The 17785-nt window shown below is 42.1% G+C and overlaps 1 protein-coding gene across 2 annotated transcripts in view; it reads left to right on the top strand.

Annotated features, from left to right (window-relative positions):
- The window catches only part of R3HDM4 (R3H domain containing 4), a 155093-nt gene that overhangs the window by 91158 nt on the left and 46150 nt on the right, over window positions 1-17785 (top strand). For both annotated transcript variants that reach the window (XM_073594057.1, XM_073594056.1), the window contains exons 4-5: window positions 7543-7660; window positions 13712-13797. In XM_073594057.1, the coding sequence (XP_073450158.1) occupies window positions 7543-7660; window positions 13712-13797 (204 nt within the window). The remainder of the gene's footprint in view (window positions 1-7542; window positions 7661-13711; window positions 13798-17785) is intronic.

Raw genomic sequence — 17785 nt, 5'->3', positions numbered from 1 at the left:
TGTAGATTTCTCGGAGTTCTCCCCATTGTGGGATAATAGCAAGCTTAACGAAGTGAAAATAATGGGGAGGATTGAAGAGTGGGATCGGCGGGGCATCCATTATCTCTCACAGCTTTATAAAGCCGGGAGATTAAAAACATTCCAGGAACTAGCGATTGAATTCGCGATCCCTAACCGTTCATTCTACAAATACTTGCAGGTTAGGCACGCTCTAGACGCACAATTTAACGGTAAGGAGCCACTATGGAGCGACATGATCTCTGTGAGAAAACTGGTCGACTCAGATTCTACGAAAGGTCTGATATCTGATATGTACAGCAGTTTAAGAATCTCGATACAGGGGGTTAGAGCGGAGGACAAAAATAGGAAGAAATGGGAGGATGAGATTGGGAAAATGTCGGACAGTCAATGGGAGTATGTGCTGTCATTAGGGCCCAGGCATTTATATCTGATATACAGGGCGTATTTTACACCATTAAAGCTGTTTAGGATGGGGAGGAGGGAAGACTCGGGGTGCCAGAGGTGCGGAGGAGAGAGGGGAGATCTATTACACATGTTCTGGCGTTGCCCAAAACTGTATAGATACTGGAAAAGTATTGTGGACAGGATAAATTGCATTTTTAAGACATCACTAAGTATGGGTGCCAAGATCTGCCTACTAGGTCTAATGGAGGAGCAACAGCCTGCGAGAGATACACAGACTGCAATAGTCAGGTGCCTGTTTCAAGGGAAAAAGCTTATAGCCAAGAACTGGCAGAGAAAAGATCCCCCGACGTTCGAAGAATGGGTGAAAGAAGTGAAGGAGGAAGTTAGTAGAGAGAAACTTATATATAAGAAAAGAAGTAATCACAAAAAATTTGAGAAAATATGGAAGGATTGGGTGATGTGGGAGAAGCACGGGGCGAATGGGGAGGGAGAATGAGGTTTAAGGGGGTTGGGGGGGGGGGGGGGTGAAGGCGGGGGGAGGGGGAGGGAAAGGGAGTAAAAAGGGGAAAAATTTTGTATGTCCCTCAGGTAGAGGAGGGTATTTTACCGATGTTCATGTGCCCTGCTTTTTCTTTTTGTGGACTGCTGTACAAATACGGTAAAAGTTGAGGACTATGCAAATACTGGTTATGTCAGTCTCCAGAATGCGATTTTATCTGCTTTTTCTTTTTTGTGAACTGTTGTGTTTCAATAAAGAGGATTTAAAGTAAAAAAAAAAAATATGCGTGTCACAGCAAAGGGTCTGAATACTTCGGACCATATGATAATTCAGTTTTTCTTTTTTAATAAATCTGCAAAAATGTCAACAATTCTGTGTTTTTCTGTCAATATGGGGTACTGTGTGTACATTATTGAGGAAAAAATAACTTAAATGATTTTAGCAAATGGCTGCAATATAACAAAGAGTGATAGATCTCTCTCTCTCTCGCTCTCTCTCTCTCTATATATATTAAGACTGGGATGCCATCAAAGTTCATGTGCGTGTAAAGACAGGCCTCCCAATGCTTTTGACATACAGTAAGGGAAAAAGTATGTGATACCCTGCTGATTTTGTACGTTTGCCTGCTGATGAAGAAATGATCAGTCTATAATTTTAATGGTAGGTTTGTTTTAAAAGTGAGAGACAGAATAACAAAAAATCCAGAAGAACACATTTCAAAAAAGTTATAAATTGATTGGCATTTTAATGAGTGAAATAGGCATTTGACCCCTTCGCAAAACATAACTTAGTACTTGGTGGCAAAACATTTGTTTCGCATTCAGAGGTCTACCGGGCGCTCGGGTTCGGCACATCACGGATCTTGTGGACAGATTACTGGGAGGGGCTGGGGAAGACCCGGCTGCCATGGTGCACGTTGGCACCAATGACAAAGTCAGAGGCAGATGGAGTGTCCTAAAGAACAATTTTAGGGACTTAGGAGCTAAATTGAGGAAAAGGACCTCCAAGGTAGTATTTTCAGGAATACTACCGGTACATTGAGCCACACCAGAAAGGCAGAGGGAGATTAGGGAAGTAAACAAGTGGCTGAAGAGCTGGTGTAGTAAGAAGGGGTTTGGGTTCCTGGAGGACTGGGCCGACTTCTCAGTCGGTAACCGGTACTATAGAAGGGACGGACTGCACCTAAATTAGGAGGGTGCAGATCTGCTGGGAATGAAGATGGCCAAAAAGTTAGAGGGGTTTTTAAACTAGGCGATGGGGGGGAGGGTCCAGAGACGGAGATAACCAGCGCGGAAGATATTCCAGAGGGTAGTATTGGGGGCATTAGTGGTAGGTTAACCAAAGCACAAAAACACAAGGTGAGTATAGTAGCAAGTCCTAGTTGCAATCTCAAAACACCCAATACGAGGACAATATGCGACCGGTCTAAACTATGTGGCATGTTCATCAATGCCAGGAGCATGGTGGACAAGATGGGTGAACTAGAGATACTGTTGTGCAAGGAGGATTTGGATTTTGTGGGAATTTCAGAGACCTGGTTCAACAGCTCTCACGATTGGCTGGCAAACATTCAAGGGTATACCCTATACTGCAAGGATAGAGAGGGTAAAAAAGGGGGAGGGGTATGCCTATATATCAAGAATAATGTATAAGTGAATGTGAGAGATGACATCACTGAGGGAGCTAGAGAGGAGGTGGAATCCTTATGGGTAGAGCTCCAAAAGGATGAAGCTAAGGGGAAAATAATACTGGGAGTATGCTATAGGCCCCCTAACCTGAGGGAGGAAGTGGAGACGGATCTTCTATCACAAATTGGATTAGCAGCAAGGATGGGAAGTGTTATAATGGGGGATTTTAATTATCCAGACATAGACTGGGCGGAGGGAACTGCGCATTCATTTAAGGCTCGCCAGTTCCTTAATGTCTTGCAGGACAATTTTATGGGTCAGATGGTAGACGCACCAACTAGAAATAAAACATTACTGGATCTACTGATTACCAACAATACAGACCTGATCACGGATGTGGAAATATGGGGCAATTTAGGTAACAGCGATCACAGGTCAATTAGTTTCAGTATAAATCACACAAATAGGAAACATAAAGGGAATACAAAGACACTGAATTTCAAAAAACCAACTTCCCTAAACTACAAACCTTGCTAAAAGGCATAAATTGGGATAAAATATTAGGAACAAAGAATACGGAGGAGAGATGGGTTTTCTTTAAGAGCATATTAAATAAGGGCATTAGCCAATGTATCCCATTGGGTAATATATTTAAAAGAGCGAACAAAAATCCTGGATGTCTTAACTCCAGTGTAAAAATGCATCTAAAAGCAAAGGAGAAGGCCTTCAAAAAATACTAGGTTGAGGGATCATCCTCAGCATTCAGACTTTATAAAGAATGCAAAAAAAAATCCCAAGAAATTCTTTAAGTATGTAAACAGTAAAAAAGGGAGGACAGACCATATTGGCCCCATAAAGAATGAGGAAGGACATCTGGTTACAAAGGATGGGGAGATGGTGAAGGTATTGAATTTATTCTTCTCCTCAGTCTTCACGAGTGAATCGGGGAGCTTCAGTAACCAAAACTGCAGTGTTTATCCTCATGAATCAACACAGGAAGCACCTTCATGGTTAACAGAGGATAGAATTAAAATTAGACTTGAGGAACTTAACATTAATAAATCACCGGGACCAGATGGCTTGCATCCGAGGGTACTTGGGGAACTTAATCAAGTGATTGCCAGACCGTTGTTCCTAATTTTTACAGATAGTCTACTGACTGGAGTGGTACCAGCTGATTGGAGAAAAGCCAATGTAGCACCAATATTTAAAAAGGGCCCAAAATACATCCCTGGGAATTACAGACCAGTTAGCCTAACATCAATAGTATGTAAACTCTTGGAGGGGATGATAAGGGACTATATACAAGATTTTAGTAATAAGAACGGTATCATTAGCAGTAATCGGCATGGATTCATTAAGAATCATTCTTGCCAAACCAATCTATTAACCTTGTATGAGGAGGGGAATTGCCATCTAGATAAAGGAAGACGTAGACGTGGTATATCTGGATTTAGCAAAAGCATTTGACACAGTTCCCCATAAACGTTTACTGTACAAAATAAGGTCCGTTGGCATGGACCATAGGGTGAGTACATGGATTGAAAACTGGCTACAAGGGCGAGTTCAGAGGGTGGTGATAAATGGGGAGTACTCAGAATGGTCAGGGGTGGGTAATGGGGTTCCCCAGGGTTCTGTGCTGGGACCAATCCTATTTAATTTGTTCATAAACGACCTGGAGGATGGGATAAACAGTTCAATCTCTGTATTTGCAGACGATACTAAGCTAAGCCGGGCAATAACTTCTCCGCAGCATGTGAAAACCTTGCAAAAAGACCTGAACAAATTAATGGGGTGGGCGACTACATGGCAAATGAGGTTCAATGTAGAAAAATGTAAAATTCTGGGCACCAGTCCTCAGGAAGGATTTACTGGAAATGGAGCGAGTACAAAGAAGGGCAACAAAGCTAATAAAGGGTCTGGAGGATATTGGTTATGAGGAAAGGTTGCGAGCACTGAACTTATTCACTCTGGAGAAGAGATGCTTGAGAGGGGATATGATTTCAATTTACAAATACTGTACTGGTGACCCCACAATAGGGATAAAACTTTTTCGCAGAAGAGAGTTTAATAAGACTTGTGGCCACTCATTACAATTAGAAGAAAAGAGGTTTAACCTTAAACTACGTAGAGGGTTCTTTACTGTAAGAGCGGCAAGGATGTGGAATTCCCTTCCACGGGCGGTGGTCTCAGCGGGGAGCATTGATAGCTTCAAGAAACTATTAGATAATCACCTGAATGACCACAACATACAGGGATATACAATGTAATACTGACACAATCACACACATAGGTTGGACTTGTGTCTTTTTTCAATCTCACCTACTATGTAAGAGGTCAGATGTTTCTTGTAGTTTGCACACCTCTCAGGAGGGATTTTGTTGCACTCCTCTTTGCAGATCCTCTCCAAGTCATTAAGGTTTCGAGGCTGACGTTTGGTAATTCGAACCTTCAGCTCCCTTCACATATTTTCTATTGGATTAAAGTCTGGCGACTGGCTAGGCCACTCTAGGACCGGACCTTAATCTGCTTTATTGAGCCACTCCTTTGTTGCCTTGGCCATGTGTTTTCCTGGCTGAGGGAAGGAGGTTCTCACTCAAGATTTGACAGTATGTAGCCCCGTCCGTTATCCCTTTTGATGCAGTGAAGTTGTCCTGTCCCCTTAGCAAAAAAACACCCCCAAAGCATAATGCTTTCACCTCCATGTTTGATGGTGGGGATGGTTTTCATGGGGTCATAGGCAGAATTTCTCCTCCTCAAAACCCGGCGAGTCGAGTTGATGCCAAAGAGCTCGATTTTGATCTCATCTGACCACAACACTTTCACCCAGTTCTCCTCCTCTGAATCCTTCAGATGTTCATTAGCAAACTTCACATGGGCCTGTACATGCTTTCTTGAGCAGGGGGACCTTGCTGGCACCTTCAAGGCGTAGTGCGTTACCAATTGTTTTCCTGGTGACTATGCTCCCAGCTGCCTTGAGATCATTGACCAGATTCTCCCATATAGTTTTGGGCTGATTCCTCACCGTTCTCATGATCAATGAAACTTCACGAGGTGAGATCTTGCATGGAGCCCCAGACTGAGGGAGATTGACGGTTATTTTGTGTTTCTTCCATTTGTGAATAATCGCACCAACTGTTATAACCCTCTAACCCAAGCTGCTTGGCGATAGTCTTGTAGCCCATTCCAGCCTTGTGTAGGTCTACAATCTTGTCCCTGACATCCTTGGACAGCTATTTGGTCTTGGCCATGGTGGAAAGATTGGAATCTGATTGCTTTGTGTCTTTTTATACAAGTAACAAGCTGCGTTTAGGAGCACTCCCTTTTGAGAGTGCTCCTAATCTCAGCACGTTGCCTGTATAGAAGACACCTGGGAGCCAGAAATCTTAGTGATTTGATGGGGAATTTCACTCATTAAAAGGCAAATCAATTTATTACTTTTTTTAAATGCATTTTTCTGGATTCTTTTGTTCTGTCTCTTAATGTTAAAATCTACCATTATTTATTGTAGACTGATCATTTCTTTATCAGTGGGCAAAGGTACAAAATCAGCAGGGGATCAAATACTTTTTTCCTCACTGTATCTGAGGGGTGTTCTGTATACAGAACTCTTCCAGGTAGCCATATTGCATTGCGTTTTACAGAAAATGACAGCGCTGCAGATTGAAAAGGAAAGGTGTGTTTTGGGTTTTTTTGGGTTGTTTTTGTTTTTGTTTTGTTTTTTTTTTTGTTTTTGTTTTTTGTTTTAACAGTCAATTTACAATTTCACTTGTGTCACAATTGTATACACTATAATTTTTTTTTAATTTGCTATTTTTTCCCCCACAAAAGTGGAGTTGCCCTATAAATATTTTATTAAATGTAGAGCTTAAGCAGGAAATATTTTTTGTTTTTTGTAGAGTGGAAAATGATCTTCCCTCTCAGGTCTTCAGCCTTTAAGCCGAAGTCTGGAACAAACTTTTGTTGGAAGACATGATATTTTTAATCCAGCTAAGTCTGGCTACAAGACCTCTTCCCAATGAATGGGCTCCCCATTTGTCAAAGTAGGGAGACATCTGTCAGCCTTCTGGTCACAGGAAATCTCAGATGTCTGGGTCCTGACCGTCAGTTCTAGGGGCTCCAAACTGGAGTTGCAGACCCTGCCTCTACCCCACTTCATGCTCTCAAATTTACCATTCTCCTTGCCATGATCTTCTTGCTGCTGTTAAGCAGCTTCTCAAAATTGTGATTACCCCAGTCTTTGGTTCGGCTTCAATTTGTTAGTGTATTTAAATCTGATAGTACATTTAACAATCCCCTCCCACCCAGGCTGACTAAGTTGCTGTCTGCTGTGCCCTCTCTGATCATTTATGCAGAGTGGAGGCATTCCAATACAGGAGGTGTGTTACTGGCCGGATCACCAGTTGAAAACTTAAAAAAGAAAACTAATGCAGCCACCGCATCTAATGATTGGTAAGCAGCAATATATTACATATTTTGGTTTTGGGCTTAATACGGTTTTAAGCAGTCCAGTGCTTCCATTGCGATGAGAACAAAAACTTTTCTCTTTAGATTCAACCATTAGGAGTGTGGCTTTTCCCAAATGATTCAGTTTTACGTAAAGTGTATTTTAGCCACTTCCGCAAACCCTTCCAATCCATTTAGCAGTAGTTAGGCACTTTAACTTACCTGTCTGTCTGTGTTTTTATGACAGTGACTTGAGTCGTACAAAGTGATATTTTTTTTTTTTTTTTAAATGCTGTAACAATAGGCACCGTTTTGTCATATCTATCTCTGCTTCATGAAGTGCTTCAGATGAAAAAGTATATGGATTGTAAAGTATTATTTGAATTCTGAACCTGCACACTACACTACATTGTGCAAAAGCACTTACCTTCTGAAGATTGCATCTAACCATCTTATGCAAAGTTTTTGAGTTGTGCTTTTATGTTTTGAAGTAGTGTATTGCTACATAGCTCCTCTAAAAAAAAAATCATGTTTTTTTTGCAGATATGGAATGAGTTTATGAACCGCTCTGGGGAAGAGCAAGAGAAGGTTCTTCTGTACTTGGAGCAGGAAGTGAGGAGACCTAGGGAAAGGATGAATAAAGGAAAGGATAAGAGGACAGGTACCTTACTAAACCATTTTGCTGCAATGTGTGGTACTTTTGGAGATTTATTTTCATATCATGATTTGTTATAGCAAGCAAATACGGAGAAGTTCCTCACTTACAAGAATATGGTTGATTCTAAAACCGTTGTCAAATTGAGTGTCTTTTTTTTCAGTTTAATAGAGCAGGCAACCACTTCTAGATCATTCAGCTTCCTACGGGTAAAGACACAGCTTGGAAATGCATTTCTAATTGGTTAAGCACTGGTAATGATTTCTGTACCAGCCATGGCGTAGCAGGGAAGGTGATGGGGCTTAATGATGAAGGGACAGATTTTTGTCATTTTATTTGTGCTTTTGTCTAGCCACTCCAAAGCAGCCACAGGCTTCCATAAAGTAGATGCACATTGGTATCTGATGTAATGTGATTCTTGTTATATTAAAAGTCTATCTGTCCAGACTACAAGGATTTCATATAGTACACAGGACAATGTGAAACGGAAGCAAAATGACCTACTTTTACTACTCCGAAGAGACAGAATAAAAGCTTTGCTTTACTATTAGGCCCCTTTCACACATACGGGACCGTTCATTTCATCAGTTCAGTCACGTCAAAACAGATGAAGTATTCATCCGTTTGTCATCCAAAATAAGTGACTGAACTGAACTTCAAACACTGTATATAGCTGGTTGCTAAGGAGGGTGCCGGGAACCCGGCCGCCACGCGTCCCTAACAACTGATGAGTGATGGCTCATGAACACGCCGGCAGTTTTTTTTTTATTTTAACATTTAGATGTCGGCTGTCGGGGGTTCCCCGCTGACAGCTAAATGTTAAAATAGGAAAAATTACTGGCGAAACAACGGCATGAGGCCCTTCAGGTCTAGTATGGATTCAGAGGCGAAAAATGGTGTACGCCCTCCTGAACCATACCAGGCCACATGCCCTCAACATGGGTGGATGGGTTTTTTGGGGGGTTAAACCCCCCCAAAAGAACCTTGCTCCTAAGTTGATAAGGATAAGGGCTTCTACCTGACCACCCTGGCCGGTGGTTGTTTGGGTCTGCGGGCGGGGGGCTTATCGGAATCTGGAAGCCCCCTTTAACAAGGGGGGGCCCCCAGATCCCACCCCCCACCCCCACGTGAATGGGTAATTGTACCCCTACCCATTCACCCCAAAAAGCAGTGAAAAGTAAAAAAAAAAGACAGTTTTTGACAAGTCCTTTATTAAAAAAAAAAAAATAGCTGAGCCGTCTTCTCCCTTACAAAATATCATCAAAAAATTCAGAGAACCTGGAAAAATATCTGTATGCCAGGCCGAAACGGGAGTGACCAGGCCGAAACGCAATATTGGATGCCTGTGTACTCCATTAAAAACAGGCATGATTCTGTGATGGACCTCCAATGCATGGGCTCAGGAATACGTTAAAAAAATCACTGTCTGTGAGTACAGTGGATATAAAATGTCCACACACCCCTGTTAAAAAGTCAGGTTTCTGTGATGTAAAAAAAAAGACAAAGATGAATCATTTCAAAACCTTTTCCACCTTTTTAATGTGACCTATAAACTGTACAAATCAATTGACAAACAAATTGAAATCTTTTAAGGGGTGGGGATTAAAAATAAGAAAATTAATGTGGTTGCAGAAGTGTGCACACCTTCTTTTATAACTGGGGATGTAGCTGTGTTCAAAATTAAGCAATCCCATTCAAACTCATGTTGAATAGGAGTCGATACACACTTGCCATAAGTTTAAAGTGCCTCTGATTAACCCCAAATAAAGTTCAGCTGTTCTAGAAGGTCTTTCCTGATATTTTCTTAGTCTCATCCTACAGCAAAAGCCATGGGATCTCATTGTTAAAAGGTAGCCTTCCCCTGACTGATACAAAAGAATTTCCAAGGCATTAGATATAAAATGGAACACAGTGAAGACAATCAAGTGGAGAAAATATGGCACAACAGTGACCTTACTAAGAACTGGACGTTCCTACCAAAATTGATGAAAAGACTAGAAGAAAACTCGTCAGGGAGGCTACAAAGAGGCCTACAGCAACATTAAAGGAGCTGCAGGAATATTTGGCAAGTACTGGCTGTGTGGTACATGTGACAACAATCTCCCAAATGTTTCATATGTCTGGGCTATGGGGTAGCGTGGCAAGACGGAAGCCTTTTCTTACCAAGAAAAACATCCAGGCCCAGCTACATTTAGCAAAAACACATCTGAGGTCTCCCAAAAGCAGGGAAAATGTGTTTTGGTCTGATGAAACCAAGGTTGAACTTTTTGGGCAGAATTCCAAAAGATATGTTTGGCGCAAAAACAATGCACAACACCATACCACAGTATAGCATGGTAGTGGCAGCATCATGCTTCGGGGCTGTTTTTCTTCAGCTGGAACAGGGGCCTTAGTCAAGGTAGAGGGCATTATGAAAGTTCCAAATACCAGTCAATATTGGCACAAAACCTTCCGGCTTCTGCTAGAAAGCTGAACATGAAGAGGAACTTCATCTTTCAGCATTACAACGACCCAAAGCATACATCCAAATCAACAAAGGAATGGCTTCACCCGAAGATTCAAGTTTTGGAATGGCCCAGTCCTGAATCCGATTGAAAATCTGTGGGGTGATCTGAAGAGGACTGTGCACAGGAGTTACCCTCGCAATCTGACAGATTTGGAGTGTTTTTGCAAAGAGTAGGCAAATATTGCCAAGTCAAGATGTGCCATGCTGATAGACTCATACCCAAAAAGACTGAGCGCTGTAATAAAATCAAAGGTGCTTCAAGGTATTAGTTTAAGGGTGTGCACACTTATGCAACCATATTATTTTAGTTTATTTTTACTTTCCTCCACCTAAAAGATTTCAGTTTGTTGAACTGAGTTGTACAGTTTATAGGTCACATTAAAGGTGGGGAAAGTTCTGAAATATTTTATCTTTCTCTCATATATAATGTTTTTTTTTACACAGAAACCTGACGTTTTAACGGGTGTGTAGACTTTTTATATCCACTGTACATTTCGCCATACTATCCATAAATGCAAGGTAAAGCTCTATCATGCAAAGAAGCCATATCTGAATATGATTCAGAAATGCCGCCGCCCTCAAACTCCAGAAACTGGTCTCCTCAGTTCCCAGATGTTTAAACATTTACATGGCCCTGTTCCAACTTTGAGTGCTGCCATCAATTTTAAACTTTAACTTTTTTTAATCTTTTTTTTCCTAACCACTTGCTTACTGGGCACTTAAACCCCCCCTCCTGCCCAGACCAATTTTTAGCTTTCAGTGCTGTCACACTTTGAATGACAATTGCGCGGTCATGCAACACTGTACTCAAATGAAGTTTTTTGCACACAAATAGAGATTTCTTTTGGTGGTATTTAATCACCTCTTGGGTTTTTATTTTTTGCTAAACACAAAAAAAGACATTTAAAAAAAAAAAAAAAAAATTTCATAGTTTGTTATAAAATTTTGCAAACAGGTTATTTTTCTCCTTCATTGATATTCGCTGATGAGGCTGCACTGATAAGACGGCACTGATGGGCACTGGTAGGCACTGTTGTCCACTGGTAGGTGGCATAGGTGGGCACAGATGACTCTACAGAGCCTCGCCACGATCGTGACTAATGTCCCTCACACAGCCTCCGGTGATCGGCTTTTTTTTTTTTTTTTCTTCTCGCACTATCAGTGTGAGGAGAAAAAAATAGCCGACTACCGGCTCTGTTTACATCACATGATCAGCTGTCATTGGCTGACAGCTGATCACGTGGTAAGGGGTTGGGATCGACCCCTTACTCCGATCTGTGATCAGCCGAGTCTCAGACTCGCTGGTCATAGAGCGCACTTTGCAGGAGACACGCAGGCCGCTCGAGCACGGGAGGACGTGTATTGACGCCCTCCCAGCAAAGTAGGTCCGCGCTGTAGCCGTCATTCGGCTATAGCGTGGACATGAAGAGGTTATAATTGTTCATTTTCTCAGTTTAAAACATTTTAATATTTTTATTTTCTGTCGTTCGTTATGGGTTTGAGAGGTGCAAATCATTGCATTCTGTTTTTATGATTTTAAACAGCGTCCCAACTTTTTTGGGGCATTGGAGTTGTATTGCAGGTCAGTTATGTGACTAAAGCTGTAACCAAATTTTTTAGTTTTTTTGTTTTTTCTAGACTTCAGTTTTAAAGTGGAACTATACTGCATCTGAGCTCCACAAAATGAAAATGCTATTTAATTCATTTTTAATATTCAAAGAAAAGTCTTCCATCCATCCATACACATCTCCATGCTTATTTTGCTGAGAAATCACTTTAAAAAAAACACGCCCCTAGTATTTCTGGCCATGGCCATCTTGAGTAGGGGCAGATGATTCATGTTGCATTTACTTCCTGCTCTTAGCTCAACCATGTAGGTGTTTCATCAGATTAGGCGACCCGTCAGAATGTGTAATGGAAGTGACATTTCGGCGCTGCCAAAAAGGTGTGAAATTCAAAACTCCACAAGATGTCCGTTTGCCCCCTTCTCATTGTATCCTTACTATGGAGGAGTGCAGGTTGTAGCAAGATGGCGGCGACTGAGCGTTACATCCGTTACATATTCTGACGGGTTGCCTAATCTGACGAAACACAGGCAGGAGGGTGTGCTTAGCTGAAAAAAACCCTCCTGAAGACTACTGGGATGTATAATATGATTTGTCTGGGCATGGTAACCAGGAAGTAACTGAAGAAATGTGAAAAAACGGTTCAGAACATGTAAATATAATATACTTTCCTTTCTATTTACTAATGCTAACAGCATAAGGATTAAACATAATCAATGAGTGAAGTTCCACTTTAAGCAATCATTCTCAAAACTCATAGCAAAAGCACCGACAATTGTTTCTCAGCAGCTCAGGTCCCCCTCTAAAAGCATGTGATCCGTGTTTACATTTAAAATTAGAAGGCTGGAAAGTCATTGCTGGAAGGAAGCCAGGCAGGTTGAGCTGAGCTACTGATGAACAATATGAAGGACTTCTGCTGTGGGCTTTGAGGAAGAATTGCTTTAGTCCATGTAGCTATAGAGGTCAGCAAGGGCTTGTTACTGGCTTAAGACATACATACCCCCTTTATAGCCTGCTGCAGATTCACTTTAAAAGAGGGGGAAAAAAAATTAACAATCATACTCGTCTATGTAGAAGCAGCATTGATCTACTAATCCTGCATCAATTCCCAGCCTCCTCTACTCCTCTACACCGAGAACTGAGTGATCAAAGATCTCTGGGTCTACTCGGAGCACAGAGCGGTGACTGTCATTCATCGCTCTGCCCCTCCAGTGCTCCCTAGAGGGTCAGACTATAAAGGGGGTAGTGACTGGCTCAGGCTCTAAGCTGCATGCTGAGAAGCTGAGCTAGCTGCCGGTCAGGCATCTGGGGCTGATCCCGATAATATTGTCGGGATCCCTGCAGAGCCTGATGACTTTACCCTGCTGCCAGCTGAATCTGGATTACAGGAGTACAAAACTAAGTGCACTCCTGTGATCTACAGGAGAAGTATGGCCAAACCAGCCTTTTTTTTTTTTTTTTTTTTTTTTGTGGGAATGCAAAAGAGCAATACAAAACTGGCAAAAGGTCGAAGCCCTTACCCACAGAAAATAAAAACATTTTAAATGTATGTGTGCCTAATTGGCGAGAGCTTTTTTTCAGTAGAAGTGATAAATCACTTTTAATAAAATGCAGAAATTAAAATAAAAAATGAATGAGTCCATTTTTCATCCTATCCAAAAGAAAGTTGTGGGCGGGGCAGGGGGAGTTTTGATTGGCATTACACTAGATTTTAAACAGTGCTAGAACATTGTGCAGAAAGATGAATAATAAGGAACCATATTAATTCAGAACAGCGTAAGTGTACGATCAGATTTTGGATGCTATTTTCATTTTAAAGACATCCATTCACTGTATCCAAAGTCCAGCGTTAACGCCCACTAAAAATGTGATGTGAAAACACTTACAATGTGATGTTTAATCCGCTTGTTAAGTGGAAGGATCATCATTTTCTGTTGATGCTTTGCTAAATTTCATTATGTGTATTTGTTTTTGTTTTTGCTCAAGAGCACCCTGCTTACACCGCCGAGGAGCGCTACCAGAGGATTAACCGTAGTCTACGTTGTACCCTTAAAAGACGTCAAATTCCAATGGTTAAGTACTGTTTATTAACATACTAAATAGCTTGCTGCAAACCCACATCCTTAACACTATGATTCATCCAAAGTATATTGTTAAAGCAGTATTAAACCAAAACATTTGTTCATTTTGTCATGTTAAAAATGTAAATGTAATTGTGATGCGATAAACCAATAAAAAGTAGCACATTATTGTGAATGGAAGGAAAATGATGAATGGTTTTCAATTTTTTTACAAATATCTGCAAAGTGTGGTGTGCATTTGTGTTCAGACCCCTTTACTCAGATACCCCCCAACTAAAATCTAGCGGACCCAATTGCCTTCAGAAGTCACCTAATTAGTAAATAGAGTCCACCTGTGTGTAATTTAATCTCTGTGTAAATACAGCTGTTCTGTGAAGTCCTCAGAGGTTTCTTAGAGAACCTTAGTGAACAAATGGCATCATGAAGGCCAAGGAACACACCAGACAGGTCAGGGATAAAGTTGTGGATAAAGTTGTGGAGAAGTTTAAAGCAGGGTTAGTTATAAAAAAAAATATCCCAAGCTTTGAACTTCTCATGGAGCACTGTTAAATCAATCATCCGAAAATGGAAAGAGTATGGCACAACTGCAAACCTACCAAGATATGGCCGTCCACCCAAACTTGGGTTAATGGTGTATGTCACGGAACGTCCCTCACTCCGCTTGAGTGCTTCCGTCAGTATACCACTTCCTCCCAGTCTGGATATAGATATCAGATATTCCAACCGCTCACAACGCACAAAGCAAGGCGAGACTTGCTTAGATGCTAACATGGACTCATTTACATTAAACACATTATAGCTGACATCAGACAGGTGAATGGAGTTGATATTAGCATCTCCTCACAGTATGAGTCCCAACAGTATGACTCAGTCACTATTGCTAATATGGCAAATACAGGGTCCCCACAGTCTGTGTCCCCTGGGGGACAAGGACCCAAAGCCAAAGTAACAACACCTCAAGGGTACCCCAAATGCCAGGGCCCATAATCTGTTGGCAAGAGGCTTGCATTCAGTCCTCTCCAAAAGCCTCTGTCCCGGCTAGGTCTGTCGGTGTAGTCCAAGGTTGTACTTAGCCAATCAAAGTATCGGGACTGCTGCACCAGAAAAATCCTTGAATACCAGGATAAGTAGTAGTGATAAAGTTAAAAAGATGCGCTGTCTCCATAAATACACAGTGATAATAGCTAATCACAGCTTTTTATTAAATGTGACACTTGGGGTGGTGCATGCCTATTTAACCACTTCAGCCCCGGAAGGATTTACCCCCTTCCTGACCAGAGCACTTTTTGCGATTCGGCACTGCGTCGCTTTAACTGACAATTGCGCGGTCGTGTGACGTGGCTCCAAAACAAAATTGACGTCCTTTTTTTTTTTTTTTCCCACAAATAGAGCTTTCTTTTGGTGGTATTTGATCATCTCTGCAATTTTTATTTTTTGCGCTATAAACAAAAAAATAGCGACAATTTAGAAAAAAAAACGCATTTTTTACATTTTGCTATAATATCCCAAAAAAATAAACATTTTTTTTCCTCAGTTTAGGCTGATACGTATTCTTCTACATATTTTTGGTTAAAAAAAAAAATCGTTTTATGGCATTTTTATTAATTTTTTTTTTTTTTTTTTACTAGTAGTGGCGGCGATCAGCGATTTTTTTTTTTTTTTTTTTTTTTTTTTATTGTGACTGCAATGTTATGTCGGACATTTTTGGGACCATTGTCATTTATACAGCAATCGGTGATATAAAAATGCATTGATTCCTGTGTAAATGACACTGGCAGTGAAGGGGTTAACAGCTAGGGGGCGGGGAGGGGTTAAATCAGTACTGGGAGTGATTACTAACTGTAGGGGGGATGGGCTGTGTATGTGACGTCACTGATCTCTGCTCCGATGACAGGGAGCAGAGATCCAGTGACACTTGTCACTAGGCAGAACGGGGAGATGCTGTTTACATTAGCATCTCCCCGCGGCGATCGAGTCCACAGGACCCGCGACCCGACTCGCGGAGCTCGCAGCAGGGCGGCGCGCACACGGCGGCAAATTTAAAGTAACGTACGGGTACGTTACTTTGCGCAGCCATGCCATTCTGCCGACGTAAATGTACAGGAGCCGGTCGGGAACCAGTCAAAGATGCACACACTCCCAAAAACTCATATAAAAGTGCAAATGAATTCATTATGAACCATAATGTAGTAAATTGACAAAGTCCATTTAGAAAAATTATTGCATGTAAAAATGAAAAAATAGAAGTGGAAATACACAAAAATACACATAAAAGTGAAAGAATGAAAATAGATAGTGGAGCCAATCATATGCCCCAATTCCTCTGTGTTAGTGCCTTGTTGTAAGATGAGGTAGCCTTCGAAGTGCTAGGTGCATCACCGCCGTGCTCTTGGGTGAAAAAATGGCCGCTTACCAGACCCAAAGGATCAAATGCACATTATAGGTAATCACAGATGAAAAGGACACTGTTCTCTATAGCCACCTCTCGAACTTCAGACGACCTCAGGCTCCTGGCTGATAAAAATTGAAAGGGCGGGCTCCTAGTGCATTCTCTTTTAAAACAGAAGCTTTTAATGTAAAAGTTGGCACAGAGATGTTTCTTGAATATTAGCACACAGTATCGTGTCCTGCAGTACGGTCTGTGCGTCGTGAGCTCACCGCTGACTCTGCTCGATGCTTTTCCCCTCAGAAGGCGTCAACTGGGGCCGCCTGTAATACAGTCCATGCATCGTGACGTCACCGCTGACTCCGCCCGACACGTTTCCCCTCAGAAGGCGTCAACTAGTTGATGCCTTCTGAGGGGAAACTCGTCAGACGGAGTCAGCGGTGACGTCACGACGCACAGACCGTACTGCAGGTGGCCTTGCTGACACGATACTGTGTGCTGTTATTCAAGAGACATCTCCTATAGTGCATTATTTAAAAACAAAAGCTTTTAATGTAAAAGAATGCACTTATAAGTCCTCCCTTTCAATTTCCCTCACCCTGTGAGCCGGGAGCCTGAGGCCGTCTGGACTTCCAGAGAGGTTGAGTATTAGTGTCAGGAAGCTAGTTGTTAATTTGGACAGGGTATAATCCCCAATCCTCATTAAATTAGTAGGTACTAATACTAGGTGCCTGGCGGTTGTGGAGATGCGTCTCGGTGTACATCTTGCAGCATGTATGCATTCCTTGATCATCCGAGGGCGAATACTGCTGTGCAAAATGTAAGCACATTGTTTCCCTGGAAGCCCACGTTCTGAATCTAGGGAAGCAACTGTCAGCACTGACTAGACCATCCATACTAAAGGAGATCTGGGAACGTACCCGGCAGGGGCCAGCACAGAGGCGTGTGGAGGCAAAGAGGTGCAGGCACTAGAAAAGAGTAGATGGGTGACAGTCAGGAATGGTAGAGTGGAAAGTGCCAGGAAGGCCGATACTGGGCTGGAACATCCCAATAAGTACTCCTCGTTGAGTAACATTGGTGAAATCAGTCAAGGACCAGCACTGCTGGCGCTGGGGGACTCCCCTAGCTGCCAAGGGAAGAACTCCTCCAGTGAGAGTGGGGGGGAGCGAAAGGAAAGACAGATTCTAGTGGTAGGGGACTCAATTCTTAGAAGGACAGAGAGGGCAATCTGTGACAAAGACCTGAAGCATCGAACTGTATGCTGTCTACCGGGCGCTCTGGTTCGGCACATCACGGATCTGGTGGACAGATTACTGGGAGGTGCTGGGGAAGACCTGGCTGTCATGGTGCATGTTGGCACTAATGACAAAGTCAGAGGCAGATGGAGTGTCCTAAAGAACGATTTTAGGGACTTAGGAGCTAAATTGAGGAAAAGGGCCTCCAAGGAAGTATTCTCAGAAATACTACCGATACCTCGAGCCATAACCGAAAGGCAAGGGGAGATTAGGGAAGTAAACAAGTGGCTGGGGAGCTGGTGTAGAAAGGAGGGATTTGGAGAACTGGGCCGACTTCTCAGGTGGTCTCCAGTTCTAT

The sequence above is a fragment of the Aquarana catesbeiana genome, linkage group LG01 (genome assembly GCF_042186555.1).
Source record: "Aquarana catesbeiana isolate 2022-GZ linkage group LG01, ASM4218655v1, whole genome shotgun sequence".
NCBI lineage: Eukaryota > Metazoa > Chordata > Amphibia > Anura > Ranidae > Aquarana > Aquarana catesbeiana.
This window is presented reverse-complemented; position numbering and strand designations above follow the sequence as displayed.